Source organism: Morone saxatilis, unplaced genomic scaffold (assembly GCF_004916995.1).
Source record: "Morone saxatilis isolate NCDOM2014 unplaced genomic scaffold, NCSU_SB_2.0 Contig8, whole genome shotgun sequence".
Lineage (NCBI taxonomy): Eukaryota > Metazoa > Chordata > Actinopteri > Moronidae > Morone > Morone saxatilis.
The window spans coordinates 21,436,623-21,463,372 of NW_023340257.1; the positions used below are offsets into that span (position 1 = coordinate 21,436,623).

Genomic DNA, 26,750 nt, shown 5'->3' on the forward strand with positions numbered 1-26,750 from the left:
TTTTTTTTTTTTTTTAATGTTCTGTTTATTTATAAATACTCTAACCGTTATCTGAAGTGCAGTAAAACAGTCTGAGGTTACTGCAAGTATTTACTCTTCATATGAAGCGTGTAAGCAACGTGTAGCGCCCGGGCTGATAGCATCAGCAGATAGGATCACCGTTAATGGACCCGAGCAACGCTGAGAAAAAAAAAGCCAGGGAGGGTGGTTTGACTGTGCAGCCTGCAAGAGCGATGAAGGGGCGCTCTGGGAGTTGAGACCGAAATCCACTTGTATTCCTGTAACACTATCGGCCATAATTGGCTGAGGAACGCAGATTAAGATTGATGAGACATTAAAGTGGCTCTTTGGAGTTTAAGGGATCGATAAATATCCTGATTTCGAGAGCTTTCGTTTGAGAGCAGACAAATCACTGTAACGGTGCTCCACAGCGACACTGATCTGAGAACATGGAGGTTGGAGCAGAGGAAGAGAGGGAGGGAGGGAGGAGACTGAAATAAAGATGTGATCACTATCAGCTGGCAGGGTCACAAACCCACCTTTGAAATTCTGGACAATTATTTGGACTTGAGAAGAAGCTTGTAGTTTTATTGTTTTCCTACATGTTTTAATGTGTACGAGGTATATTGGAGAATAAAAGAAAAGCTTTTTTTATTTTTTATCCATTTATAGGCTGATGCCCAATTTAAAACAACCCTGAAAACCAGTGATGTAAATTCATATTTTACAAATGTTCTACAAATGCTTAATCTGACCATGTGCGAGAAATAATAAATTGTTTTATTTTATTTAACTTCATAAAAACCTATTTTTCTCAATAGTGGTGGTTGCTTGCATTGGGATTCGATCAGATCATAAAAAAACAACCTTTTTTTTATGAGTCCATCACAGGTTTACAAACACGTAAACAAATATGTTTTAATGACAACTATTATCTATTTATAGGCCTAATAAATCTGCTGTATTATGCGCATGTAGTCATGTGCAATGCAAAGACAAAAGGGCGCCTTTGTTTTATGGCGCTTTAAATAATAAAGACTAATACAATTACGACTTTAACGGAGCAGCCATAATGCCAACATTTGAATGAAATACGATAATTTAAAAACGACCTAATGTTTATACGCGCAGGGTGTTTACGCACGTAGCGGCACAGTTAGACGCAAACAGGCAGCAGGCATTTTGTTATCCATTGTAATCGCGCTGATCAGTTTTACACAGCGAACCTCAGTCTTGCTTTATTTCACATAAATGCCATCTTTACTGACTGTGTTACCGTGGCTGCCCCCCTCTGCACTCTGCAGGCCCAGTGGTCCTGAGCAGCCCGGCCCAGCTTGTTGCCCCTGTCCTGGTGGCCCGGGGGACTCTTTCCATCACCACCACTGAAATCTACTTCGAGGTAGACGAGGATGATCCTGCCTTCAAAAGGGTCGACCCAAAGGTAAGTAACCTGCAAGCAAGTGTGCAGCCCAAGTTTATAAAGCGGGCAGTTTTCCCTCTCATTGTAACAGGCCGACAGGTAATAAATATTCACTATATTTAAAATCTACAATTGTTGGTTTATAAAGGAAAACCGTGGACTTGCACAGGTGATGTTTTCAGAGGCGCGCTGCGCTTCTGTCCATGCTCTGCTCTTTTATATTATATGTTGACGTTTTGTGCCCAGAAGTTTGTTGTAAATCACGGTTGAGTTTCATTCTGTGTGTTTGAATTTGCAGCATTATTTATGCATTTTTAAAAAAATCATATAATGTCCACTGAGGCCTACTCATCGTGCTCAACCATCAAACAGTGGTGACAGTTTATCCACCAAGTTAACAGGTTATCTGCTTAATGTTAAAATAAATTACACGCAAAAAAAGGGTTTAAAAAGAATTCAAACTGGTTGACAGTGGTGCAGATCTATTTAAAGTATTGTGTATGAAAATGATTCCTTCCTTATTTCCCTATTCTCATTTTAAGCTGTCAGACTCATCCAGAACACCTACAAGAGCCAGAGACCCCGAAATTAAAGATTCCATATATTATTATTGCGGGGCATTAGGCCTATAAGTCACTAAAAATACATTTAATAAAACCATAATGGGACACAAATATAAAACAGCTCGTTTTATTAGCTCTTTAAATTAGATCAAAGACAGAAATTAAAAAAATCAGATCACAGATGTTATAATCCAGTGTATTTCAAGTGCATTTTTTTCAATTAAACTGTAATATATATATACTATATATATGTTTTCATTTTCATTTTTTCATGTAGGCCTAAGCATGGTAGAGAAAAACAACAACCAAAAAAATGTTCGAGTACTTTAAATAATAATTCAAGTAAATTGATGGAATGTTTTCAATGTAACAAATGTCGTACGCCTACCATCAAAATGTAAACTTTCAAAAATTAGACAATGTCCATTGAAACAGATGAATCAGACTACCACTGATGCAAGTATAAATTAGAAAAACGTTTCTACCAGATAAAGGAAAAGTTCAGAAGTAGATTTAAACAGGTGGATCCTATTTACGTGTCACAGAACAACATTCACAATTTCAGACCACTTGAATCACAACCTATGAATGTATTTACAGTATAAAATGTACAGATGTGTGTTTTTATTTTTTTCCTCCAAAGTTTGGAACGGGGCTTTATTTTAAAGCATTTAAGAAAATGTAGGATTTAGGCAACCGTGTGGCACGGAGAGAATAGGAGCCACTGTTGAGGTGGACTCCTGGATTAATGGTAGCCAATAATTTAAACTTGCTCCTAAATATTGACACCGGTCAAAAGGTGCACGGGGAGAATGGCAAACTAAACTGTCTGTCATAAAATGAAATAAAAATCATCTTGAAACAGGCTAGGCCAAAACATATTTAACAACAGAGGACAGTCACTTTTTCACAAGACTTTGCAAATTGGTTGGCATTATTTTTCCTGTCCGTTTATGAGCTCGTTACGCCTCTTTACCACAATTTTTAAGACGAGGTGAACTAACATATTTTACCTCAGAGTTTCTCCAAGCTTTTGGGGTTGGTCAGTATTTCTCTTGCCAGTCGCCAAGTCTGTTTGGCTGCGTTCTCAAGAGCAGAGTGAGGTTTTCCTTGAAATAGGTCTAAATTGGGCAGGAAATAATGCGGGCACCTTCTGCACTGCAAACATGAAATAAGCTGCAATAGTATCCCGTTCAGACGGTCGCCGAGGCAGTTCTCATCCCAGTCCGACTCCCTGGGATGCTTCTCACACTCATAGGAAACCAAAGTTTTCATGTGGTAGTTGTTCAGGGGTTGTCCGGGCAGTTCGAGGTGCCGGTCGCGTAAGGCTTTAAGGACTGACAAGCATTTCTTCCTGCATCCACCCAGGAGGAGCCGGTTCTCGGCCTCGGCGAACTGCAAGACCCAGGCGTCGCTCTCTGCTGAGCTCTGCTTGCCGTTCAGGGAGTAGCACTCTTTGGATAAAAGATTGAAACCTTCCGCTTTCACTTCTGCCACTCGGTTAGGTCCCGGCCAGGGGATGTGAGGGAGAGGCCAGTGCGCAGCGCTTCGTGGCCAGATGCCTGTGCACTTGAAAGCCGGCGTGATTTGCACCACATATCTGTCTCTAATGCGCAACTTCACCTCACTTGTGTCAGCGACCATTTTGACAACATCTCTGTAGCTGCATTTATCCACTGCCTGCGCCACCAGTGTCTGAAATCTCGAACGGATTTTGCGCGCCGAGAGGTAACCGGAGGCTGTGATGAATTCAACCCAGAGAGACATGCTTCTCTTGCGGCCGTCGCTGAGCTTGAGCACGGCGCAGCCCGGGAGGGATCCGTCATCCACAAAGTTGAATACTCCCATCTGATTCAGATAGAGCACAACCTCGAACTCGGTTGGTGAAATGACCTCCAGTCCCTCGAAACGATTATCCATCTCGCTGAGAGAGCTGATGAAGCGGGGTTCCTGCACCTCGACCTCCTTCAGGACATCCGATACCACCTTGCACACCTCCCGGATGGTCTTGGAGATGGCTGCTTTTCGAGATTGACATTTCTCGTTGTAGTATTTGTTCAGGTGATACACCAGTTTTGCCTGGGCGGCTATCATATTAGGGCAGAGATCCGGGTTATACACCGGAGTCTCGCAATAAGCCGAGGGATCCAACGCGGCTGTTTGTACGGGAGCCAATTTTAGAGAAGAAAGAAAGCTATTTAAAAAGAAAAAAAACTGTCTATTTATAAGACAACTATTCAAAGCTGTGCACAGAGCACATGCGTAATAATCATATCATAACATTCACAGCTGTTGTACCGTAAACTGCATTGAAGTGCTCGGAGCAAGTCCTCGAATTTATCAGGATGGCCTGATTAAAAGTCCATTTCAACCGTGTGAGGTTCAGCAACTGGAGAAAAAAAACGCCTTTTGGTTTTTCTCTGATCACTGTGCCAGTTAGGAGTCCGCGTAATTGCGCAGAGTGGAGTGTGCCCTCCTGACGCAGACGCCCGGTGTTGCTGTGTTTTACAACAGGGAGACACACACACACTCTTTATTATAAGGGAGGAGTTGAAACCAAGATGTCCAATCGCTGTCTGATGCGTCACCGCTTCCCAGTTTATCGAAAACAAATTCATCCCCGGGTGTTATATACAAGTAAAAAGTACAGGTAGTAGTAGTATATCGAGGAGCGGAAGTACACCTACGCATTTGGAGAGAAGAAAAAAAAACAACAACATTTTCACTGCGTTACGTTGCTTTTTCTTGGACTCTATCTCCTGCTTTTTTAGTCAGCTATATTTATGAAACAGTAGATGGATTTAGGATTGTTTAGTATGTATGTCTTCGGATAATAAAACATTTCAATTTGCCATTTAAATCTTTTCTTTTTCTCCAGTGGACCGGATCCATTTTTCTAAGACACATCAGATGAATTGAAATTAGAGTAATTTAGGGACTTTGAAGTTACGCAAAATATACTTCTATTTTATTAATAACGTTTGGCTTAATTTTGCGTTTTGTTTTTGAAGCTATAAAATACTCATGGATAAGTTTATTAATTAAACCTTTAGTTAGTTAAATTCATTGAACAGCCTGATGAGGTACCAGGCTTTTTTTCTGACAGATGAAAATGTCGTTGCGCTATTTATATTTAGCCTTGTGATTCTATCTGACAAATTAATGATCATGGCTGTGATCCATAGGAGAGTTTATATCTAGGGTTTGTGTTTAAGCATGCAGATTGAGAAGAAGGCGGATTTGTTTGTCTCTTTTACTGTGCGGAACACCTTGTACTGTAGTACAACAATTCCACGCGCCACTATTTTTCAGTCATTTAATTAATGTATATTGTAAGAATAAAAAAACCTAATTGTGATCTTAACATACATTTCTTTCTTACATTGCTCAAAAATGAAATGTATATTAAGATTCATATTACAGTGTTTTATTGTGTTCATCTGACAAACGAAAGAATGTATACAATATTTTTTTCTCCTATTATTTATATATAAAATGCTTATGATATGGAAATTAGTATTGTTTTTGTTTTAATAAATACCAATCCTCAAATTTCATTATTAAATTAAAGAGAATAATATACATTGGTATTTTACAACCTGTTATTGTTACTGATGAATATGTTTTTCTTCAACAACAAGATAATAACATCAACAGCAAAACAATCTTAAACCTTAAACTTAAAATGTTAAAAAGGAGGGGAAAAGCATTAATTGCTAAAAAAATCTAACAATTATGGTTGGCCATTTAATGAAAAGTCCCATATGTGTTGTTTTTAGGTACAGTTATGTTGCTCTTATACAGTCAGTGATTCACAATAAAGAGATCTTGCATCCACACTAAACCCTCTCTGGCTCTCATCACTGCACTGGCACTCCATCTCACAAGGTACAGTGGATGCTTTGAAGAGGACTTCAAAAAGATAATGCTGCACGGATCAGATAAGGAACACAAAGGCATTTACACTCATCTCTGCTCTAGTCAGAGCTGCATTAGACCAGACATTATGAGGGCAAAGCGCCGCACGTCAGCTCTGACTCTCACTACATGGATACGGCTGAGCAGGAGGTGGCGTGTGCGGGAAGGACCCTGATAGATAGGTGACTCCCATTATCATCACAGCCTGTCATGGACACACTGCAGCTTCTTGGCAAGACCCAGTGATAATTTCACACAGTTACCAGGCAGAAATTACAGATAGTAGCATCTTTTTTTCATCATAAATCTAATTGTGAGACATGATAGAGGTCTTTATTAAGGTTAATTCTGAAATTAAATAATACGATTAGGCCAATATTCTAGTTCTCATCACATTTAGGACTGATTAAATTTCACAAGCAAAAATTTATATTCTCACTGACATCTTTCTGGAGGATATGGAGGACATTATGGAAGGTTTTCATGTGGTGAGAGGTAGCTAAAAGCCTTTTCCCCTCTCAGGCTTTGATAGTCTTTTCTCTCACTCACTCCCACTGTCTGTGGCCCAGCAGGTACTTGCCTTTTATTGAAACCAGACTAACCTCACTTTCCAGGATATCTTGCTCCAAGTCAGATACCTCAGAATCCAGTTGCACCTCTTGAGTTTGTACTCCAGCCTTTGGCCGTCCATATGCGTGATAGAAGGGGGGATTTTCATTGAGATTATCACCTCTTAATCTAAAGCATGTGGCCGCACAGATCTCACAGTAACTCAACCTGCTCTGCAGTCCCAAGACTCCAGCAGTTGTCAGGTCTAGCCTAAGACAATCCAATCTTCTTACCCATAGCTTTACCATTACAACATTGCAAGCTTTGTTGCTTCATTCGCCATCCCGCTAGGCTATTGGAGGCCCTCCACTGTGATATATGGGGCTGTGATTCCAGCACAGGCCTATTTCTGACCCAGCAAAACCCATGCACAATTGTGTAAATCAATACAATGACTTCTACTTCCCCTAATTTTGCACGAGCATGTGACCCTGTTTTGAAGGCCTCTTTGTTTCCAGAGCATGCCTCTACACTTATTCATTTTTTTCTCCTCCATTTTTCTTTTTCCTTTCTTCTAGTAAGACTGATCGTCCTGTTAACATGGCCGGGCATAAGGTCAATGGTGCTTGTCTGATGGCTGAAATTGCCCTTTGATGACACCACTCGTGCTTTGAGTGACTTCAAATGATATTCCACTGATTGTAGCCAAGGTCGTTAAATGTATGTTGCTACACTTTATATTTAATCGCTGAGGCTTTACGTAGTATTTATACACATAAAATAGTAATATATAGGTATTAAACTAACACATATGGGTTCCTATACAAATGAGCATGATTTGTGTAAAAACCTGATTATTTGTATTATTTGTACAGAACAGTGTGTAGCCTCAAGCATTTAATAAAAGAATAATAATATTTTGAAAAAGTGAGTCTCCAGGGGCAGAAATGAAAAAACCCATACTCCACAAAGATTAATGTCTATTGGCTGATTTGACCAACACAATCCTCCGTGGCTCTGGCTTGAACTATATTTTATAAACAAAAGGTTTTAAAGTAATATTTATGTAGGCAATCCTTAAGTTTAGATTTTCTGTATTACCTCATGACTATTAACAAAATAGTCAATTATGTTATATAAGTATAGGGTTTAGCTGATTTTAAGCTGGATCAAGACCTTTATGACCAGCAATCTTCTGACCTGCATCATAATTATGGATGACGTTTTATTATTTTAATAATCCTGTTACGCAAGGACAAATAAGGTCTCCCATATGTGTTTTCAATAAATTTCTATGTTCATTTAATTTAAAAAAAGAGAATCTCAAGCCATATCCCATATAAAGGGAGTTTACCAACTAGCTCCCGAGCTAATATGCAGATTAGTCAAATTGGACTTAATAGGATGACATAGTTCTATATAAATCAGATTAAAAGCAGTGACACTTCCGAGACTTGACATCAACACTGGCTTTCAAACTGTGAGAAATAATATAGTTTAATCTCATGGGATAGCCACTCACGTTGACACATTTTCTATAATTTTATTTGTCACAAAATGAAATTGTCATTGGGATTTTTAATAATGGAACATTATTATTCCAGGCAATATGGTTGCTCTGTAGGAGGCCAGTTAATTTTTGGGCCTGGAGCTGCACTGAGGACCCCCTTTGGATTGTGTCCATTCATTTGTTTTATTCTCTGCTGTGTATCAGCAGCCTCCTCTGGAGAAGTCAGGAAGCTGGACCACATAGCCAGAGGCTGAGAGACCCTCTAGCGATAAACTCAACAGGCTTTATTCACTATGAACCATATCCGTAGCACACGCATACACAGAAAACTCCAAACTTATCAGCATGATGGAAATTTTGAGAAAACAGAAAGGTGGAGTAAAGTGTAAATTATGAAACTTAATTGATTGTCTCAGCCTGATTTGGCCCTTCACCCCACCCCTCTGCAATATGGTACGCTTGTCAGCCTTTGTGATAAATTACATGAATGTATTTGCATGAATTTAAAATGAGTACAATTCAGTTTTGTTTGCCAAAATACCAATCCAGAAAATGCCTGGTTTGCTACACAAAAGGAAAATACAGGGTTACATTGTGTTCTGTGCCGTTTTTTGCTGCACAGGTTATGCAGTTGGCAGTCGAGTGAAGTGAAAGTGCTGGTGCAGTGCTTTCCACTCATTTTATTAGCGCACAGTTTAGCATTGTATTTTGTTGTACATGACAATGCTAAACATTGGGTGTGTTAGAGACTGGGGTGGGATTGTCGCTCGTTTATTATTACTTTATTCAGCATTTTTTCCCCTGTTGGTTTCTGCAGATCAGTAGGGGTTAGATTGTTCTAAGAGAATTGAATAGTTTATTTATAAACCTGCGGTTCTTTTTCTCTTTCTTTTATTTATCAAGGAAGACTACATGCCTGTCTTCCATCTTGTCTGTTATAAAAGGCAACCATTCAGCAGCAGCAGCAGCAGTGTGATTAATCTTAATGTCTGCAAGATGTCTACCATCTAAAGGTGGGCGCTGTAATCATCTGCCCACTGACCCCATGATGCTCATCTACAGTCCTCTCTGCAGCCCTTGTGTCTTATAAGTAATTTCAAATTTCAGATTAACTGAACACAGTTCTCTCCCACGTGTCATTTGATCTAAGAGTAGGAGTGCATCACAGAAAAGAAATGGAATGGAAGATTTGGTGGCATATTGTAGGTTTGAGGCTGTTGGTAATCAAATGCTGCTGGTAAGTCCTGTGATGAAATTAGGCAATGTTGCCTAAATAAGGGATGAAGGGTTCATAATTGCCAGTCCTAGAGATCTGAGGTGCCGGGTGCCAACTGTCAGAGCAGGGCTAATGATGACAAATGTCTCTCTATGCAGATTGCTGCAGCAGCATGGGTGTGCAGCTGAGAAAGAACAAGAAAAGAAAAATGCAGAGGGCCTAATAAGAGAAAGCTTGTGTGCACATATTTAATGACCTACATGGAAACAAACATCCCTAACTGATGAGCTGCCTTTTGAAAGTACTCAACCTTGATGCTGTTTAAAGCTACCATAAAATGAAGGAGTTCCCTACAGTACCTGTAAATTATATTAATAGTCATTAATCTCTGTGTGACTACTAAGAATCATTACAATCTGCTGCTTTAACGGATACAGTGAACAAAAACTAGAACCTACAATTAACATTTACTTGCAAGCTTGTCAAGATGATTTAACAATAAACAATTGTCATGTTGGAAAAGTTAGCTCTATATTTAGCCAAACAATCCATCAGCTCTAGTGGAGACGACAAGTAAGCATAGATCAGCATTGTTCTTGTGTGGTAGTTTTCCTCATTATCTTTTCTAAAGTTGGCTGGAGCTGAAAGATGGCAAAGTGTTGTAAAGAAAAGAATGGGCTGTTACTCTGTGGCTCGTGTTCAAAATAACAGGCTGTTCCTGGTTAACATAGCTAAACTGTTGTTGGTTAACATGACTTTAAAAAAAAAGTTTTTGTGTCTTAAAAGTGTGCTTGATTTTAACCACCTTTTGTAGCAGAGGGCCATAAATCTGATTTCACTTACTGTGACGTAAGGCTCACGCTAATAAAAGAGCAAACCCGGAGTGTTGCATGGCCAGATTTCCCCAATTTGTTGCATGAATGGCTTTTGAAAGGGGTCCCTCTTTGTACAAAGGGAGTCTCGTCTTTGTTTGGTTTCGCCCCATCTGTGTCATCTGGTGGTCTGTGCAAGAGGGTGGTGTCTCAGGGTGCTCCCCAGCGGCGATGCCAGTTGTTTTATGGACTCGGTGGAGTGGTGCTGGGAGTTCATAAGTTGGCTGGCCCATTGTGTGCTGAGCCCAGCTGACACGTGTGAATTGACTCCAGCATATTGACAGATCATTTCCATTAATGAATCGGAGGAGTCTGCCTTGTTTCACTCTGTGATTTATGCCCTTGCTTCATCATCCTCGGAGCTCAGGGTTAACTAACAGCCCCCTGAATGACTCAACCACAAATTGCTGTATGAAGGGAGTTTGCTTTGTTCAGTAGTTTTACGCGTGGGTGTATACACATTTGATATCTTATAGTTATAGACGAAACAAATGAATTTATGCATATAGCCCAAAATAACAAGTTAGTTTCAGAGCATTTCACAATATACACATCATATGACATCCTCTATCATTAGGGTTTTATATCTGATATTTTCATGTGATATAATAGCATCCTGGCTAAAGTATGAATAATTGTTTCTGCACATTAAAACCCACGAGGAATAACTGCGTGATGTGCAGTCGGTTATTAAAAAGCCATCCGAGACAACTAAGTTTCACATTAATCAAAGAGCTGTTTTCTGTTGGGGATGGGTGGCCTGTTTCTTGATTTGATATTGAGCTGCTTTTGTTTGTAACCGCTGGTGTCTCATCAGCTCGGCCCTGATCCTCCATGGCGACCATCCAGGTTGTTCAAAGCAACAGCCACACACTGCTGATAGCGCTGGCCTCAGCCTGCCCTGTCACCCCCACCACTGCTGCCACATGGAAGGCACATTTGCTCGCCACCATTTTATGCCGCTGTCACCCTCCCTTCAGGAGCGAGGGGAAAGAGGGGAGGTGAAAAGGAAAGGAGGGAAAGAGGGAGGCTCACCCTGAGCGGATGCTAGACAAAGATGGCAGCAGAGACATTTTGTCTACTTTCATTAGTTCTGGTGGTGGTGAGCTGTGCTGAATATTAGCCCGTTACAGGCAAAGCCACACATTGTGGAGCACAGACGGAGAGCATGTCACAATCAAATCTACCCCACCTCATTTCCATCTTCCTCACTGAAAAAGTGGGACATATGGGGCAGGATGCCAATTGCTTATTTTATACGGTAATTAACATCTCTCAAACCGTGTTATATGGTAGGTGTGTCTTAACCGTGACAAAGTTTATCTCACAAATTTACATATATATTCCCAGTAACATAAGATATTTTAAGATCCTAACAGACTACAAAGGCTTATGTGCTATATGTCATTAAGAAATGAATGAACTTTGCTGGCCTTCACTCATAGTTTCTCTGTTATAGTTTTGTTGTGACAGTGTCACATTCAGCTAAACTCAGAACCATCCTAAATCAGTGCTGTCATTTCCTTGAGTATCTACTATCTGGTATCTGTCAGCTTAAATTGGGACCTTACCTAAACCCAAACCCATCCACACACTGTACAGATTTGTGTGTGTGTGTGTGTATGTTTGTGACGGGGGTGCAAATGCATGTGAGTGCAGGACAGTTGGGTATGTGATATGTTTGTGATGATCTCGATTGTTTGCTGTTGTTTGTGATCAACATCACTAAACATAATCACTAAAAACTCTTTTTCTGGAGTTCTGCCAAAGCACATATATTTCTAATTATTTTGTTTACCTAAGTAACATTCACACAGCAAGTGTCTGATTGGTGCTAACCCCTGTGTGTGTGTGTGTGTGTGTGTGTGTGTGTGTGTGTGTGTGTGGGTGTGTGGAGATAAATCTGAATGTTGTTTTGTCCTGCTGGGCTTTCATCTGTTGGACTCATTATAGTAGTCATCTCACTGGGCGCTAGTAGAGAAGCTCAAGAGACGGGCTCCCCATGAAAGAGTCATGATGGACGAAGAAGTGCTGATGTGCAGGTTCCTGCCTCCAGGCTTTCACCTGCTCAGGAACAGCCCCAAGGCAAAAAGAACCAGGCCGCTCTGACCAACCAATGAAAGACTGGAAAACTAAAGTCAGACTTTCTTAGTGTTGCTTACTGTGAACTGGGGGCTTGCAATTGATGGTAAAAGAAAAAGTGAACTAATTACTAAGTGAATTTTCTGAATATCTTTCTAATGATAAAAAACAAGTCAAAAAGGTGGATGAAAGCACCAAAAAAGATGGATAAAGTAGTGCCGTTCTACCTTGTTAAATTTCAAACGATTTTATTAGAGTGTCAATTCTGTGGTCTTGGCAGGGCTTGGGAGGTGTCTAAGCGGGGAGTGCGGCAGCAGGGTGAGAGCATGTCGGCTGTTGACACCATCTAACGAAGGGAGGATTAGGAGTTTACAGAGGCAGTAATATGATAGGTCAAAAAGAGGAGGCACTCCTCCACAGCACTTGGCTCTGTAATGAATGATTGACTGGAAAAGGAGAAGCTGCCACTCGCTGCCTGAGTGCTCATCTTGACGCCTGCCGCACCGCTCCACGGCTCCCCTTGATCACGTTTCGCTGCTCCCTTCTCATCTAAGGCACCAGTCTGCAGGGAAAAGCTGCTTTTCCCTCTTATTTTTCTCCCTAATTTACACATTTAAGACATTTTTGTTTGCTTATTTGCAATTCCTTTTTTTGTCAGTGAGCCTCTCTCTATCAGTCCTACTCCCAGCCCTGAAACCAGCCCCGCACCACACACACACACACATACCCTCAATTACAACCTTCCCTTTCTCTTCTGTTTGCCTTGAGGCAATGAACTAATTTCAGGTTCCATAATTGCGGTGTGTTGTACACCTGTCTGCTATTAATTCTCCCCTGTCTCTCATTCTCTTTCTTAATGAGATATTATTGTAATTATTGTCATTATGCTATTTTCCGTAATGAACTTGATTGATGTTGTTGTTATGGCACTACTTATTCTCTATAATTAGTGTAAATGTGTTGAGAACTTGTATGGGCATTGATAGTATGAGACTGTGTTTATGAGTGAACTCAGTCTCTCATTCACTCATCAGCTGACCTCAGAGTTCCCGCTTAGTGCAGAGTTTGTCTTGGAAATGGAGAAGAGAGCTGAGCAGCCCGGTCACCACTGAATAGGGCCCTGCTTGTAGCCATTTTAAGACCATTACAACAGTGAAAGGCTATACAATGGCCAGGGCTGGGCTTTGTTTCAGCCTGTCACAGGCACCCTGTGAAAATCAAATAGTGCTTTGCCTTAAAAGAGAAGGTGAAAAAGGTTTTGCCTATACTCCCAGTTTTTGAATTTTTGGTTGTCTTGAAAAGGGAAAAAGTTTTCAGTGACTTGATTTTGAATGTTATTGTTGAAGAGGCAAACTACTGGAAGGAATGCTAAAGAAAATCTGTGCTGAATGAACGATGTTGAATTTTTTTTCTTAGCGGCTCTCAATCCAATTAGGAGTTTAATAAGGGTCATGCATAGGGACTTCACGCTGCAGGTTGGTTTCTTTTGGGTGCTTTTGGGGAGTAGGATGGGGCTGAATGCTGGTCTCTTTAATGTGTAGTGAGGGGTCCTGTGCCCTGGTGAGTCATTGAAACTGTCTGGGGAGCACAGATGATCTTTTCCGTTATTCTGAAGGCGAGGTCGACAGATAATCTGACACTGTGGTTAGATTGGTTTCTCAGGTGGTACCAATTACCTGATCTCTCACAAGCCTTTGTGAGGATTTATTTCTTTATATATCTTTTTACTCAAATACTTTATTAAAACCAACATCACACAGCTTTTAATTGCAATTTTTATTTCTTGTTTTCAAGTTTAGTATCTTACCTGGAAAGCTGTAATTTTATGTGACTAAAAATTTAGAAGGCCTATATAGTTCTTTAAAGGGGCCTTAGTTGATCTTTAATCTCTCTCTATGAGAGGGAAAGTGGGTAGGAGGGCCCTAGAAGTGGACACGTCCAGCCTTTGTGGGTTTGTTCACATGCTGGGGAGCTTTGAGTGTCTGACAGCCGTTTAACTCCACACGACCTGGTTCTCAAGTGCCATCGTTTGGGTGCTCTTCAATCCCGTTAGGAGCCATAATTACAATTCATGCACTCCCTGCGCTTCTTTGAAGAGGCATTGAGAGAGCAAAGAGGGGTGCAGAGAGCTTGAGAGAACCCTAGCTATACTGGCCCTTCATCAGTGTGGAAACACTCTCGGAGGCTTTCAGCGAACTTGCTGAACACAGTGGCCTGCATCGTCAGACTAAGCTGCAGTGTAGTTTTATGTAATATACTGATCCACAAATTGATAATTTGGTTATAGAGTGGCAAACGGTGTAAAATGTGTATGTGTAAATGTTTCCTTTTTTTCTATGGTGCAAGTGGAAATATACATTTTACATGACACATTTTATAAAACTGCCTTTCTTTCAAGTATGCAAACAACTTGTGAATTGAAGAGCGAGTGAAGTGAAGCACATTCAATGACTTTCAAAGGGAAAAGGGAGAAAGGGTGAGCATAATGCCTAATAGGTGCTTTAGTAATTTCTGAGTTTTCATAGCTTAATCCGTTCTGAAAAGCTCAGGAGAAGAAAGGCTGCAAATGGCCCTCAGTATTAATTTGATGTGACTTCTGTACAATAAGGGCTGTGGATCCCAGAAGCCCATTTCCAAGCTTACCTTCTTTCATCATCCTCAGCCCTTGGAACTTTTGCCTAAATGTTTCATGAAACCAAGGCTGTAAGCCTCTTTGGTATTCTGTCTTTATAACGCCTGGTTTAAGACTATTATTACACCATGTTCAAGGCAGAGGAGCACATACAAACAGTGAAGCTGCCTCTCCATTGTGTGAAACTCAAATTGATTTGGTACAATTGGGAGAGCAATTGTATTAAAACACACATATTCTATGGCTCATTTCCCCCCTTTCATTGTAGAGTTTTGCAAATGCAAATGAGGGTTGGTTTCCCTCCTTCTTTGTAGAAATAAGTATTCTTTCTGGTTTTCTGAATATATCAACTCATTTCTAAGCAGATCAAATGATGTGTCCTTTATTATTTATATTAATCATAGATTCCAAAAAAACATTTCCTCCGAAAAACAATTATGTGACCAAAACCACACAGCCCTCATTATTCATCCTGATATTTTGCTAAGATAAAAGTAAAATTAAAATAAAATGTTGCACTGTTGTTGTCAAGCATGTGGAGACCCTCTTGAGTCCCCCTATCTCTATCTCCATGTATAAAAACAATTTTGTGAACTCTGGGACTTCTGTGAGATTCATAAAAGTCCTTATTTTGTTTTTCTATTCCAGCAGAGAGATGAAGCAGGCAAAGGATTTGGTTTGTTATCAAAGAATCCTGTGATGATGTGCCTCAGGAAAGTGCAGGCTGTATCTCACAGCTTTCTCTGCTGTGGATGCTTTGTAACACATTCTCTCCCATTATAAAAATAATATTAGGGATATAGATACATGTTCGTTGTTTTATGATTTTAAGAAACAAAGAGTCTTCTTTCTTTCCTGTGTATGTTTTGTTTACATCGAACAGGGGGAAGCTAGCAAAGGACACACTGGGTGGGTCAGTGACCCTGGAGAAAACAGCTTGCATTAATATGGTCTAATCCAATGTAATTAGTCAAATTACAGCATGCCAAGCAGCTTGTCAGGGGCTGCCGGCTTTGGCAGGCACACAAGATGGCCTGGAGTCCCACTGGACAGCAGAGAGACCTCAAAATCACTATAAAGCTGTCCTACTGCACTTACTGTTACTCCGTTCAGTCCATTTTTCCTGGTCTCCTCCATCTTTCTTTCTTGACAAAAATGGGGAGGGCTCTTTCAGCCATTGTACAATGTTTTCACCTTTTCAGAGTTGTCTCCCATACCCCCAGGCTGCTAGCTTGGCTTCCTGCCTGCCTGCTAAGGTGGATCAAAATGATATGAGGATTCATAGCACAGGCTACAGAAAGTCAAAGTAATTATATCAGTGCTGCACTCCTCCTACGTGATTTTGTGAGAGAGAGTCAGATGCACGCTAACTAGTGCCGCTAAGAACCACAGACACGGTTAAGACACTTCCTCATGTTGGAGGATTAGCATTGGTAAAAAGATTTAAACTATATAATTACATGAGGATAAAGTACAAATTATCTAGTGCACTCAACAGCCAGATTATCATCCCCTGCAAGCCCGTTCAGCCCCAAGGGGTGAGCCTGGATGACAAAAGGCCCTCATTAGCATAAATTTACAAGCGCTCTCGTTCAGAGAAGCCGATAAGAACCTGTTCCACCTTTGCTTTGGCCCTGAATGGCTTGTTGTGCTTTTGGCAATGACAGATAAGTCAGGGTAATTCCACTTTATGCCTGAAAAAATGATGCTCCAGATTCTGGCTGCATCCCGAAGGTGTCACCCACGATAATCCTCAAAGAGCGTCCAGCAGAAAGGGGGCTGTGTGTTTTCCAGATGATATACTGCGAATGACAGAAAGAATTATACGAAGGAGGACAAATCTGTAACATATTATTAAGCAATTCCCAGTGAATAACAGGGATAAAAGGATAATGGATGAGGGTGTCGTTATTACCTTGGTGCTGAGGGAAGCGCCAAAGCAAAGGTAGAGAGACAAGATTAATTGAGGACGAGTGAGGCGCTCATTGCTCATCAGGCCCTCTCGTCTAACCACTTGCTCTTTCTGTCCCTCTCCTCTGACTCTGCCTCTCCATCCTTGTCTCATTCTTTCTCTTCTTCTCTGTCTTGCTCTGAGCCCCTATCCCTCCCACACACCACCAGAAAAAAGAAAAAGAAAAGTTGGATTTAAAGCGATCAGCTTGGCACTCTCTGTGGCAGCCAGAGGAAGCTGGTACCCAGGCCAGGAAGATTTCAGTCATCTTAAGGCTGACAAGTCCCTGAAAAAGTCCCATTAGGAAAAGCTTGCTGAAAAGACCCCATACCAAATGACTGCATCCCTTCTCTCAAGCTCCTTAGTGAAGGCATCCTCAAGCTGTTTATCAGGATGATGTGCTCACTTAGTGTGTTGCATGTATGTGTGTGCATGCGGCTGTATGTCGGTCAGCACTCAAGCATCTTCATATGTATGTTCAAAGGTCCAGAGTGTAACATTTAGGAGGCTCTATTGGGAGAAATGTAATATAATATGCAACTGTGTTTTCATTAGTGTATAATCACCTGAAAATAATAATCATTGTGTGTTTGTTACCTTAGAATGAGCCGTTTATGTCTACAGATGCCACGGCTCACCTTCCATGGAGTCCGCCATGTTGAACCCTCCATGTTTCTATGGTACCCCAGAAGAGACAAACCAAACACTGGCTTTAGATAGGGGTGTTCATGAATTTTGTGTGTGTCTTCAGTGTGTGGAACACCAGAGTCATTTGTAGAAAGAAGAATATTTACACTGTGTTTATTCCTACGTTGTTAATTTAAAGGGCCAGTTCACTCAAGTTACAAAAACGTATATGTTTTTGCTTACTCCTGGTTTAAATGGTTATTGTTTATTGTGTTTATTAAAAAAAAAATGCACAGCAGCATTTCTTTCCAGAAACAATGTCCCTGTTTCTGAAAAGAAATGTCACTTTAAATTTTTTGCGCTTCAAAGGGGAGAGTGAAGCGACAGAATTGTGATCTGAACTACAGATGACACTTAATCGGAAACACTGGTCCTTTAAATTATTGTTTTGTCCCTTTCTTTGTTTGTTTACTCGCTAGGTATAATTCAATCGCAAGAGAGAATTACGCTACTACTTACAGGGAGCAGACCAAATAATGTACATTTAATGGAAAAAGACTTGAATTCTGAAGTAACTAAGTCACCATTAGCAACACTGAAAAAATTATTATATTAGCTTGAATGCTGATTTTCAGAATTTGTCAGCTTTAAAAGAAGCGTGAAATCTGTACTCTGATATTTAAGTTTTTAAAAAGCATGAGATAACTAACAAGGAATCTACAAAGAGGCCAAATAATCTTTTCCCAAACTGTAGGTGGTTGGTTAATAAGAGGCAAAATTGGTTTATAGCTGTGTTTTCAAATTTTCACTGTCTTTTTTTATAGCCTCTGTATTTTTGTTATTCCTAGTAAAGGGTTACAAGATATTGTGCACTGTTCCTGTGAAGAGAAAAGGTGTGAACACGCTCTTGCAATCAGCACAGGTATCTAGCTGTCTTAAAAAGACAAGTTGCGTGTGAATGTATGAGTAATTATGTGTGTAAGGTCATCAAGAAAATACATTTTATCTTAGATTGTTTCTTCTAACCTCTCAGAAGCCTTCTGCAGGCTTGATGCAATACTATGTATCATCGCATCACTTTTTTTTCTACTGCAGTTTCTTAAGGCTTTAAATTTTAACATAGGCAGATAAAGGATGTTTAAAGAGCCCTGACTCTTTAAGAAGAAATTGCATACTAGGAAAACGACTCCTCCCACCTGTCCTACCATGGCAGTGTTGAAGACAGTGCTGCAGGGCCCGCTAATGTGCGTGAAATACCATCCCTGACATAAATGTTATTGACAAACTTGGCTGGACATTTGGGGCAGTGAACTGCCAGCATATTTAATGCATATTCATCTCCTTTATCCCACTGGTCTTGCCAGAGCACCCAAGCTGTGTCATCTTGCCACACTCCAGCTACCACCCAAATGTATAGTGACACTGATTATGCAAATCTGTATCTTGTTTTCCCCCCAATACCTGCATTAGGAGCCTGCTACTTTATTGAAGTTGAGATATGGGTCTTACAGAGAGGAACCAAGTGGAATGCTGATTTTTTTTATAATCTGTGGGAATCTTTTACATTTTTGTATTTCCACACTTCATAACAGTTGTCACATTAAGGGGGGATCGGATGAGAAACATGCTTTGATGCTCAGGCATACATTATAAATCTTTGCAGGATGTAAAAGGGATTAAAGCTGAAAGAAAAGTGTGGATGCGGGCACGTTGTGGTCAGACAACCAAGATTTCCGTCTGCTTGGCTTAATAAAGTTTGACATGGCAATATTAGTGTAATTTAACAGTGTGTGAAACACCTGAGTCATTTGTAGAAAGAAGAATATTTACCCTGTGTTTATTCCTACTTTTTTTTAATTTAAAGGGCCTAATGACAAAAAATTACATGTTCTCCCCTACTCCTAGTAATATGGGGGAACAGGCCTTTTAAGTTATTTTTTATTAATTGTTTAGCTAAGCTCTAAGCCTAGCTCGGATTTAGCCACTTATGTGTTTTACTTTTAAACATATCTAGATATAAATATTTTTGACCCACATTGTCTATGGCTGACATTGCTCTACCACTTAGCAGAGCGTTGCTCTCTGCTCTTGCTCTTACTGGGCTTTATGCTTTCTCCGACTGCTCAACCTCTTTACAGATTTGGCCCATATTGCCTGAGGTCAGCCATTGAATACAGTATACGCAGTGTGTGCTGATCCTCCAAATTGCCATGTGTGAAATCCATCCCACTCGCTCCTGGGGGAGTAGTCATATCACTCAAAATGAAACTGCCTCTCGTACCCTCCCCTTATTCTTCCACTTCGCTGTTCTCTTTGGCCGCCTGGGACCATGCAGTTGTGAGGCTTTATGGTGGAAGCCTATTAGACAAATCTTAGAAGAATGCAGCGGAGGTGCTGTGATACCAGGTTGTCAGAGTGCTCCACAGACTCATATAAATATATCAGTCATGCTGGCTTGGAGGTCTCACTGAATTATATTATTTTCCTGTTTTGGTATAAATGCAGTGGAGGGGGATTGTATTGTTCCATATGGGAGAAAATTGCATCAGGTTTTAGAGAAAATGCTTCGTTAGATTTATTAATAACGTCTGTCATAGTGCCTCAGCCAATGTAGGGTTAAAGCTATTGGGAAGTCAGATATGATTAGAATCTATTCCATGCATGAAGTGGCTTGCTATCGCTTTTAAGTATGATGTGCTCCATCTAAGCATCTGCACATTATTATATATGAGTTTCAGCCTAAACACCAGTGTCACCTGTGCCTCTCCTCATCTCATCTGTCACAATATTTTTCTGTTTTCCACCTGTGATGTTCTACAGCCCCCCTGTCAAATCAGGGAAGGAAGAGAACGAGGATAAAGGAAAGAGAGGACAGAGACGTTAAATTGCATTAGGGCTATTATGCTGTAGAGATATATCTCCCTGCAGCTGGCAGAGCAGCGCATGCGCCTGTGGCTCCTAATGAGCCTGCGTGGAGGGACCTGTGTGGAAACAAAAGGCTGTGCTTGTCGGCCATACCAGACCCCTCCACCCGTCCCCTCGCCGCTCCCCCAGCCCTGAGCGTGACAGACCAAGAGCAGAGCGCCGGTCCCTTCCTGGTGGCGTGATTAGATTGGGGCCGAAGTCTCCAGCTGGCAGGCCTGTCTGTGACTGGAGGCAGCGGTCCCCAGCGCTTGTCACTGGCTGACACCTCTGACAGGCAGGGGACAGCTTCAGCAGACAGGTTCATTAAATGGCATTTTTTACAGCTGGGCCTCCAAAAATGAGGGCTGGGCTTTGTCAAATCTCCAAGTCTACAGGGGCCCCTGCATGTTGGTTTAGACCAAAGCTTTGTTGTTATGACAAATTTTTTGATCTGGGCTGTTTGAAATCAGCTCTTTTTTCTCCTCTTTAGCCTCTCTTTTGTTGACAGCTAGCCCTTTGGCCTGTACTTTGTCATGGCAACAAAATGTTCACTCTAGCTGGGTAACAAGAAGTAGCCAGTGTTAAAATATTATTGTGCTGACAATCAGTTAAAAGTTGCCATATTATCACAGTTTTAATATATTTTCAATTCTTAGGAACCTGAAGGGCAGTGTCTGTTTGGCAAACCTAATGCAGAATGTAGAAGGCAAATACATTTCTCTGTTAAAACGGTAAAATAAAGACTTTGCTGAAAATGACAAACCATTAAAATTGTCTAGACATCCAAATAACTTAATATATATTCAAATAACAGCTTGCTAGTGCCATGATGGAGTAAGCAGTTGTAACCTTCCCATGATGCATATCTGCACAACTTGCCTTTCAGCATTGCACTCAGAAGACTACTTCCAGAACATCTGGCTGCAGAGCAGGAGAGGGATAAAAGCTGCCCTGCCTCCTAGTGAGCTGCTGTTGGCCCTCAACAGTGTGCCCGCAGCTCCATAGCCATCTCTCCATCTCACCTCCCTTCCTCTCTACTCCCCCTCCAGTCAGCACACTGCCTCCTCTGGGCCGTGCTGTCTCTATGACAACTGTTTGAGTTGGGGGTTGCAGAGGTGTCAGGCAGGGGCATTACTGGGAGGAGAGCACCAGAGATGCTGTGCTGCACATCCAGCATCTCCACCTAATCCAATTTTAATTGAGCTCCAGAGATTTTGGATGTGGCACGGAGGTCGGGCATGAGCTATTCCAGGGAGAAATTAAGGCAGCCCGGCTCGCGCTGCACTCTTCCAACCTGTCACTATTTTAAATGAGCATTAGCATCAGACCTAACCCAGCTGAACATCTCACTCTGGCTTCCCTCCCTCCCTGCCTACTCCACCTCAATCACCCCCACACACACACATACAGACGCCCACACACACACGCTAATGTACTGTAGGGCCTCACGCCCTTACTGTCCTTTTATATCTTTATTCTCTCACACTCTCTGAACTTAACATATGTGTGATTATAACCTGGGGAGTTGATGAGGTTGCTCCTCGGCTCATACTGTTGGACAAAATTGTTCAGTCAGAGGAAAGTGAGATGGAAGGAGGGGGAAAGGTGTGTGAGGGGACCATTCTCACCTGTCAGAACAACTGTCTTGGTTTTCTGTGTGTGGACCTGCAGCCCCAGTGGTGCTGCATACACTAATGATCCTTTGTCTGCTCTCTCCACCATTGCATGATGGTTTTTATTGATTATTTACGTGTCACAGGCCCAGGGGGTCGTTTCCTTGACCACTTGCCTCACCCTAGTGACTTTTATAGACCAACTGAAAAAGTGTGAAACATTCAAAAAGAATCTGTATTGTGTAGAAATGTGCCTTCAGATATGGTATAATGTCTCAGTAACGCTTTGTGACATGTTAAAATAATGAATTAATGAATTGTTACTAGTGTGATATTGATATAACATAGTTAATAAAACTCATGAAATAGTTATTATCACCACTAGGTGTAAGCCTGGAGGGGATCATTCATTTGGTCGTGTGTGTTTTCAGTGTGTGTGTCTTTCTGCAGATAATGTCACAAACTACTGGACCCATCAGGCTGATATTTTTTGTGCACATTTATCACTGTATATGTTCACTGGTCATGTTGACCAGTCGTGGTTGCAATAATTCACAGTTTTTGTAAAAACCTATTTCACTGACTGCTCTGCTTTGATTGCCATTGATTGCGACTCCTCACTCCTCTTAACCAGCTTGTAGGGGCCACAATTGATCAACAACTGCTTCAATCTGGACTCTTTTTTTCCGCTAGGGACGACGTACTTGCCAGGTGACCTTTTGTCGGTTGACCTACATCACTATGATAACAATAGTCAGGTGACCTTTGTCGTCATAATCAAGTGGCCATTGTCGTCATGGTAACAGTAATAAACACGTTGTTACATAATGTGAAAGGTTTGCAGTTTGGTTAGGTTTTGGAAAAGATTATGGTTCAGGTCAAAATAAATACATATGTCAGTTAAAGCTAGAGTAGTAAACTTTGGAGAAACCAGCAAAAGATGGCTAACGTATAACACCAAAAAAATCCCATCCCCTCCCTTCAGGTCTCCCTCCAAAGCCACTTGCCCAACACACAGCAGTGCCTGAGAGGAGCATGGCGCATTGTTGTAATCGCCAATTGTATCCACCTGCCTCGTGTCTCATTTATACAAAGCTCTACATAGTTCAGGAAAATAATAATTCCCATAAAAAAACAAACAAACAAAAATTACCTGTCCTTCAGGTCTTGCCATCATTAAAAAGCCTAACAAATGTTGACTCTGTTGAGGGAAACTTTTTGTTTGTAGCCTTTTCTGCTTCTGTGTTTCTTTTCTTGCTTTGTTTGGAGTGCAAACTGTTGTAGCTAAAGGTGGAACTATATATTTTGGCTGGTCTTTCTCTGCCATTCTTGTGCAAATAGCTCAGTAGCTATAGCAAGATCTGGCTGGCCAGCAGATAAGTTAAAATAAGTAAGGAATAAAATAAGGAATAAGGAATAAGCTTGCTGGTAAATAATGAGGGTATTAGAGCACTATTCAATATCTCACCAACTACTGTGGTGCCTATAAACGATACTGTTCATAAAGAAATACAGAAAAGTTCAACAGCTGCCAACTTTTTTTAATAATGAAGCCGTGAACAAATATAACTCACAGAATAGTCTTTTGTAGAGTTTTACCTAGGTTGTATTTACTCTTGTGCTCTGATACAGTTTGGAAACAGAGTTGGCACACTGATAGCTTTTGTGCCCAACGACAAATCAGCATCTCTGTTTACACCAATACTTTAATAGTTTAAACCGTAATGTGAGAACGTGCCTCATTTCTATCTTGGTGAACTACTGCAATACCAGTGGCATTGTAGATTAAGTGTTATACAATTTAAAAGCCTCTAACATACTGAGTTGGTGATGTTTATTGTTTTGTTAAATGCAACTTTAATTTTGAACATACTGAAATGGATGGTAGTTTTTATCCCCTTTAACCTTACATGATCTCTGGTTTTATACAGCTATTATAACGGAGTACATTTTTCTCTTCTTTGTCTGCCCTTCTAGGTCTTGGCATACACTGAGGGTTTACATGGGAAGTGGATGTTCAGTGAGATTCGGGCGGTATTCTCCAGACGCTATCTCCTGCAGAACACAGCAATGGAGGTCTTTATGGCCAACAGAAGTAGGCGGACGTTCCTGTTACAGCATTTGAAATTCATGCTTCTCATGTTCTTCATCACTAAGTGATATCTGTCACTGTTTCACAGCATCAGTCATGTTCAACTTTCCTGACCAGGCCACAGTAAAAAAAGTGGTCTACAGTCTTCCTCGAGTGGGAGTGGGCACCAGCTACGGACTTCCACAAGCCAGGTGGGTCACATATGCCAAAAGAAAATGAACTCAACATTGTTAAATATTTCTAATGTTGTATTTCCTTCATGACCGATGTTACCTCCTCTGGTGTTGTGTGTTGGGGCCTCAGTGCAGCTTGGCCTGGAGCAGAGTCATTTGAAGTCCCATTGCTCCAGTCATTGAAGTGGATGTGCACTGACCCTGACTGAACTGACCTAATTCTCTCACAGAAGACTCTATACAGCAGGGCAGCAGCCAGGCCACTGACCACAGGGAAAACCACAGATTCCCTTTAGACTCTCATAGTGCTAACAGGCCTATTTATACACTGTTATAAAACCAGGACATTTCCTTAAGTCTTACGTTAATTGAGTGGATATAAAGAAAGCCATTCTAATTTAATGCATAGTAAAATTACTATAATTCAAGGGCTCTTAATTTGCGCATAGCTTCCATTTAATCTACTGAAATAAAAGTTGTGTAACTGAGTACCACTGCAGTGGTTGCCACGATTATTCTCTCGGGTTCAGCTTCACTCTTTGTGTATGTTCTTACTCTCAGTTTGTTCATTTTAATACAGACATGCTAGACATAGAGCTGGTTCATCAGCTATTAAAGGATATAATTCATGTATCTATTTTTTGTGTTGTAGCCAATTCTCTTAATTTAGGCAAAGCATCATATACAGTTTATGCTCTTTCTTTTAAATATAAGTTTTTTAACACCAGCCTTCTTTTTCTTTATTTGTTGTTGAAATGTTTTTTCCAGGCGCATCTCCCTGGCTACCCCTCGGCAGCTTTTTAAATCCTCCAACATGACCCAGCGCTGGCAAAGGAGAGAGATCTCCAACTTTGAGTACCTCATGTTTCTCAACACTATCGCAGGTAAGGATGCTCAAATGAAACTCTATACTTTTAATGTGGAAGTAGCTGAAGTTATGGAAATAAAATATTCTCTTTTTCACAGCCATCAGTTAAATAGATAGATTCTGATTTGTTTTCTTCCTCATCTGGGGCAAAATCTACAACCAGTGAAACAAGAAAGTTTAGTCTATTATCTGTGTGAATTTCTTCACCATTAGAGTCTAGACTTTAAGTTAAGCTATCATGATCAATAAAATTTATGTGCCAGTGTTACTGAAAACATACTATAAGTGGCCTCAGGTATGTCATATTTGTTTAGGAATCCATGGTAACCATAAGTGGTGCTCAACGTGGTAGACTTCACTGTTCATGGGAGTGTGCTGTTTGAAGCAAAGAGCAGGCACAGCAGATTTTGCCAGATAATTAGCGCCTGGCATTGTGAGAGCGTACACATGTGTGTCTGCGGAGTTGAGAGGTTCTGTTGTTGGCTCTCTGATCTGAACTGCAACTAACAGGGAAGGCGAGAGCGACTGCACGCTACTCTGCTCTGAGAGGTGTCATCCTCTCTCTCGCTGCATATTCATGCATATTTATATTTAGCTCGTGCTTGAGTTCGATACATTATTGTCAGCTAATTAGATGTAAGGCAGACAGAAAAACATGCCCAAAATTCATTAAAAATCCCCGGTAATGACCTGAGCTGACAGGGATGTCAGAATAGTGTGGGCTGGGAGACAGGCGGGGGGTGAAGTGCTGGGAAGAGGTGCGAACGGGAAGTGGTCTTCTAATTAAACACTATTCCACTGTTATTAACATCCTGCCACCCCAACTCAGGCCTCAGAACCAGTAGGTTTAACCACACCAATGCCCCCGACTCTTCCTCCACACACAGCCCACTGCTTCCTTTTCACTTTGTGGCATTAACCTGGATAATTATGCTCTCTAGCTTCCCCCAGACCCTGGATACTAAGCAGAAGCCTTCCCATTGACTAGCCTGTCACCCATTATCACTCGCTCAGGTAGATTTAGATGATCTAATGCCAACCTGCTGCAGTCCAGGAGGGAGCAGAGACACACCTTTTGGATTGGTTTAAGTTGATAAAATTTTGTAGATAGTCATTAAAAACTTTATTGCACTAGCAGGCAGATTTAGGAAGAGTGTTTCCATTGAATCGTCTTAATTCATTGTATTGCTCAGTAGCACAACATTAGTTATTCGTGGTTCTCTCCTGCAACTTGATTGGATGCTGTCGGATTGGTTCAAACAAAGTGGATCTGGGGAACTAAGTGGCAATTAGCTGGGAATGAATAGCATTAACATCCAGTATTTTCTAGTCAAAAAGCTCTAGTCACATGTCATTGGTGCTAGAGTCCAATTTGAGTTGCAAGTCTTTTGAATTTTGTCATTAAATTTGTGACTGAAGTCTGACTCGACCCAAAGTCCACACCTCTGCCTCCAGTTTAAAAAGTAATTTGGATGGGTTGATATATCCTTTAAACACCGGAAAAGAATACAAATATTAACTTTTATTCTCTCAAGAGTTTATGTCATAGGAATGTGGTCAGACCTTAGAATTAGCACTGCTGCTTTTTACAATTCAGTTAAATTTTTTTCAGTTGGTAAAATAACATGTTGTTTGATTTGCTTTGAGCCTACATTTTAGCTTGATTTATCACCAGCAGTAAAAATTCCTGCAAGATCATCCATAGCAGTCCTGTCCCAATCCTGGATTACGACTGGCCACCACCTGACCTCACAGCTGTA

General features: G+C 40.9%; 2 protein-coding genes across 2 annotated transcripts in view; one reads left to right on the forward strand and one right to left on the reverse strand.

The window, feature by feature from the left end:
* The window catches only part of nbeab (neurobeachin b), a gene marked incomplete in the record, with an annotated part of 186,689 nt that overhangs the window by 126,494 nt on the left and 33,445 nt on the right, over positions 1-26,750 (forward strand). Inside the window, 4 exon segments of the mRNA XM_035680189.1 lie at positions 1,305-1,441; positions 23,835-23,952; positions 24,038-24,140; positions 24,891-25,006. Coding sequence (XP_035536082.1) covers positions 1,305-1,441; positions 23,835-23,952; positions 24,038-24,140; positions 24,891-25,006 — 474 coding nt within the window.
* Positions 2,106-4,469, reverse strand: mab21l1 (mab-21-like 1). Its single transcript, XM_035680218.1, has one exon. It carries the CDS (start codon positions 4,075-4,077, stop codon positions 2,998-3,000), a length of 1,080 nt encoding a protein of 359 aa, XP_035536111.1. The 5' UTR covers positions 4,078-4,469; the 3' UTR covers positions 2,106-2,997.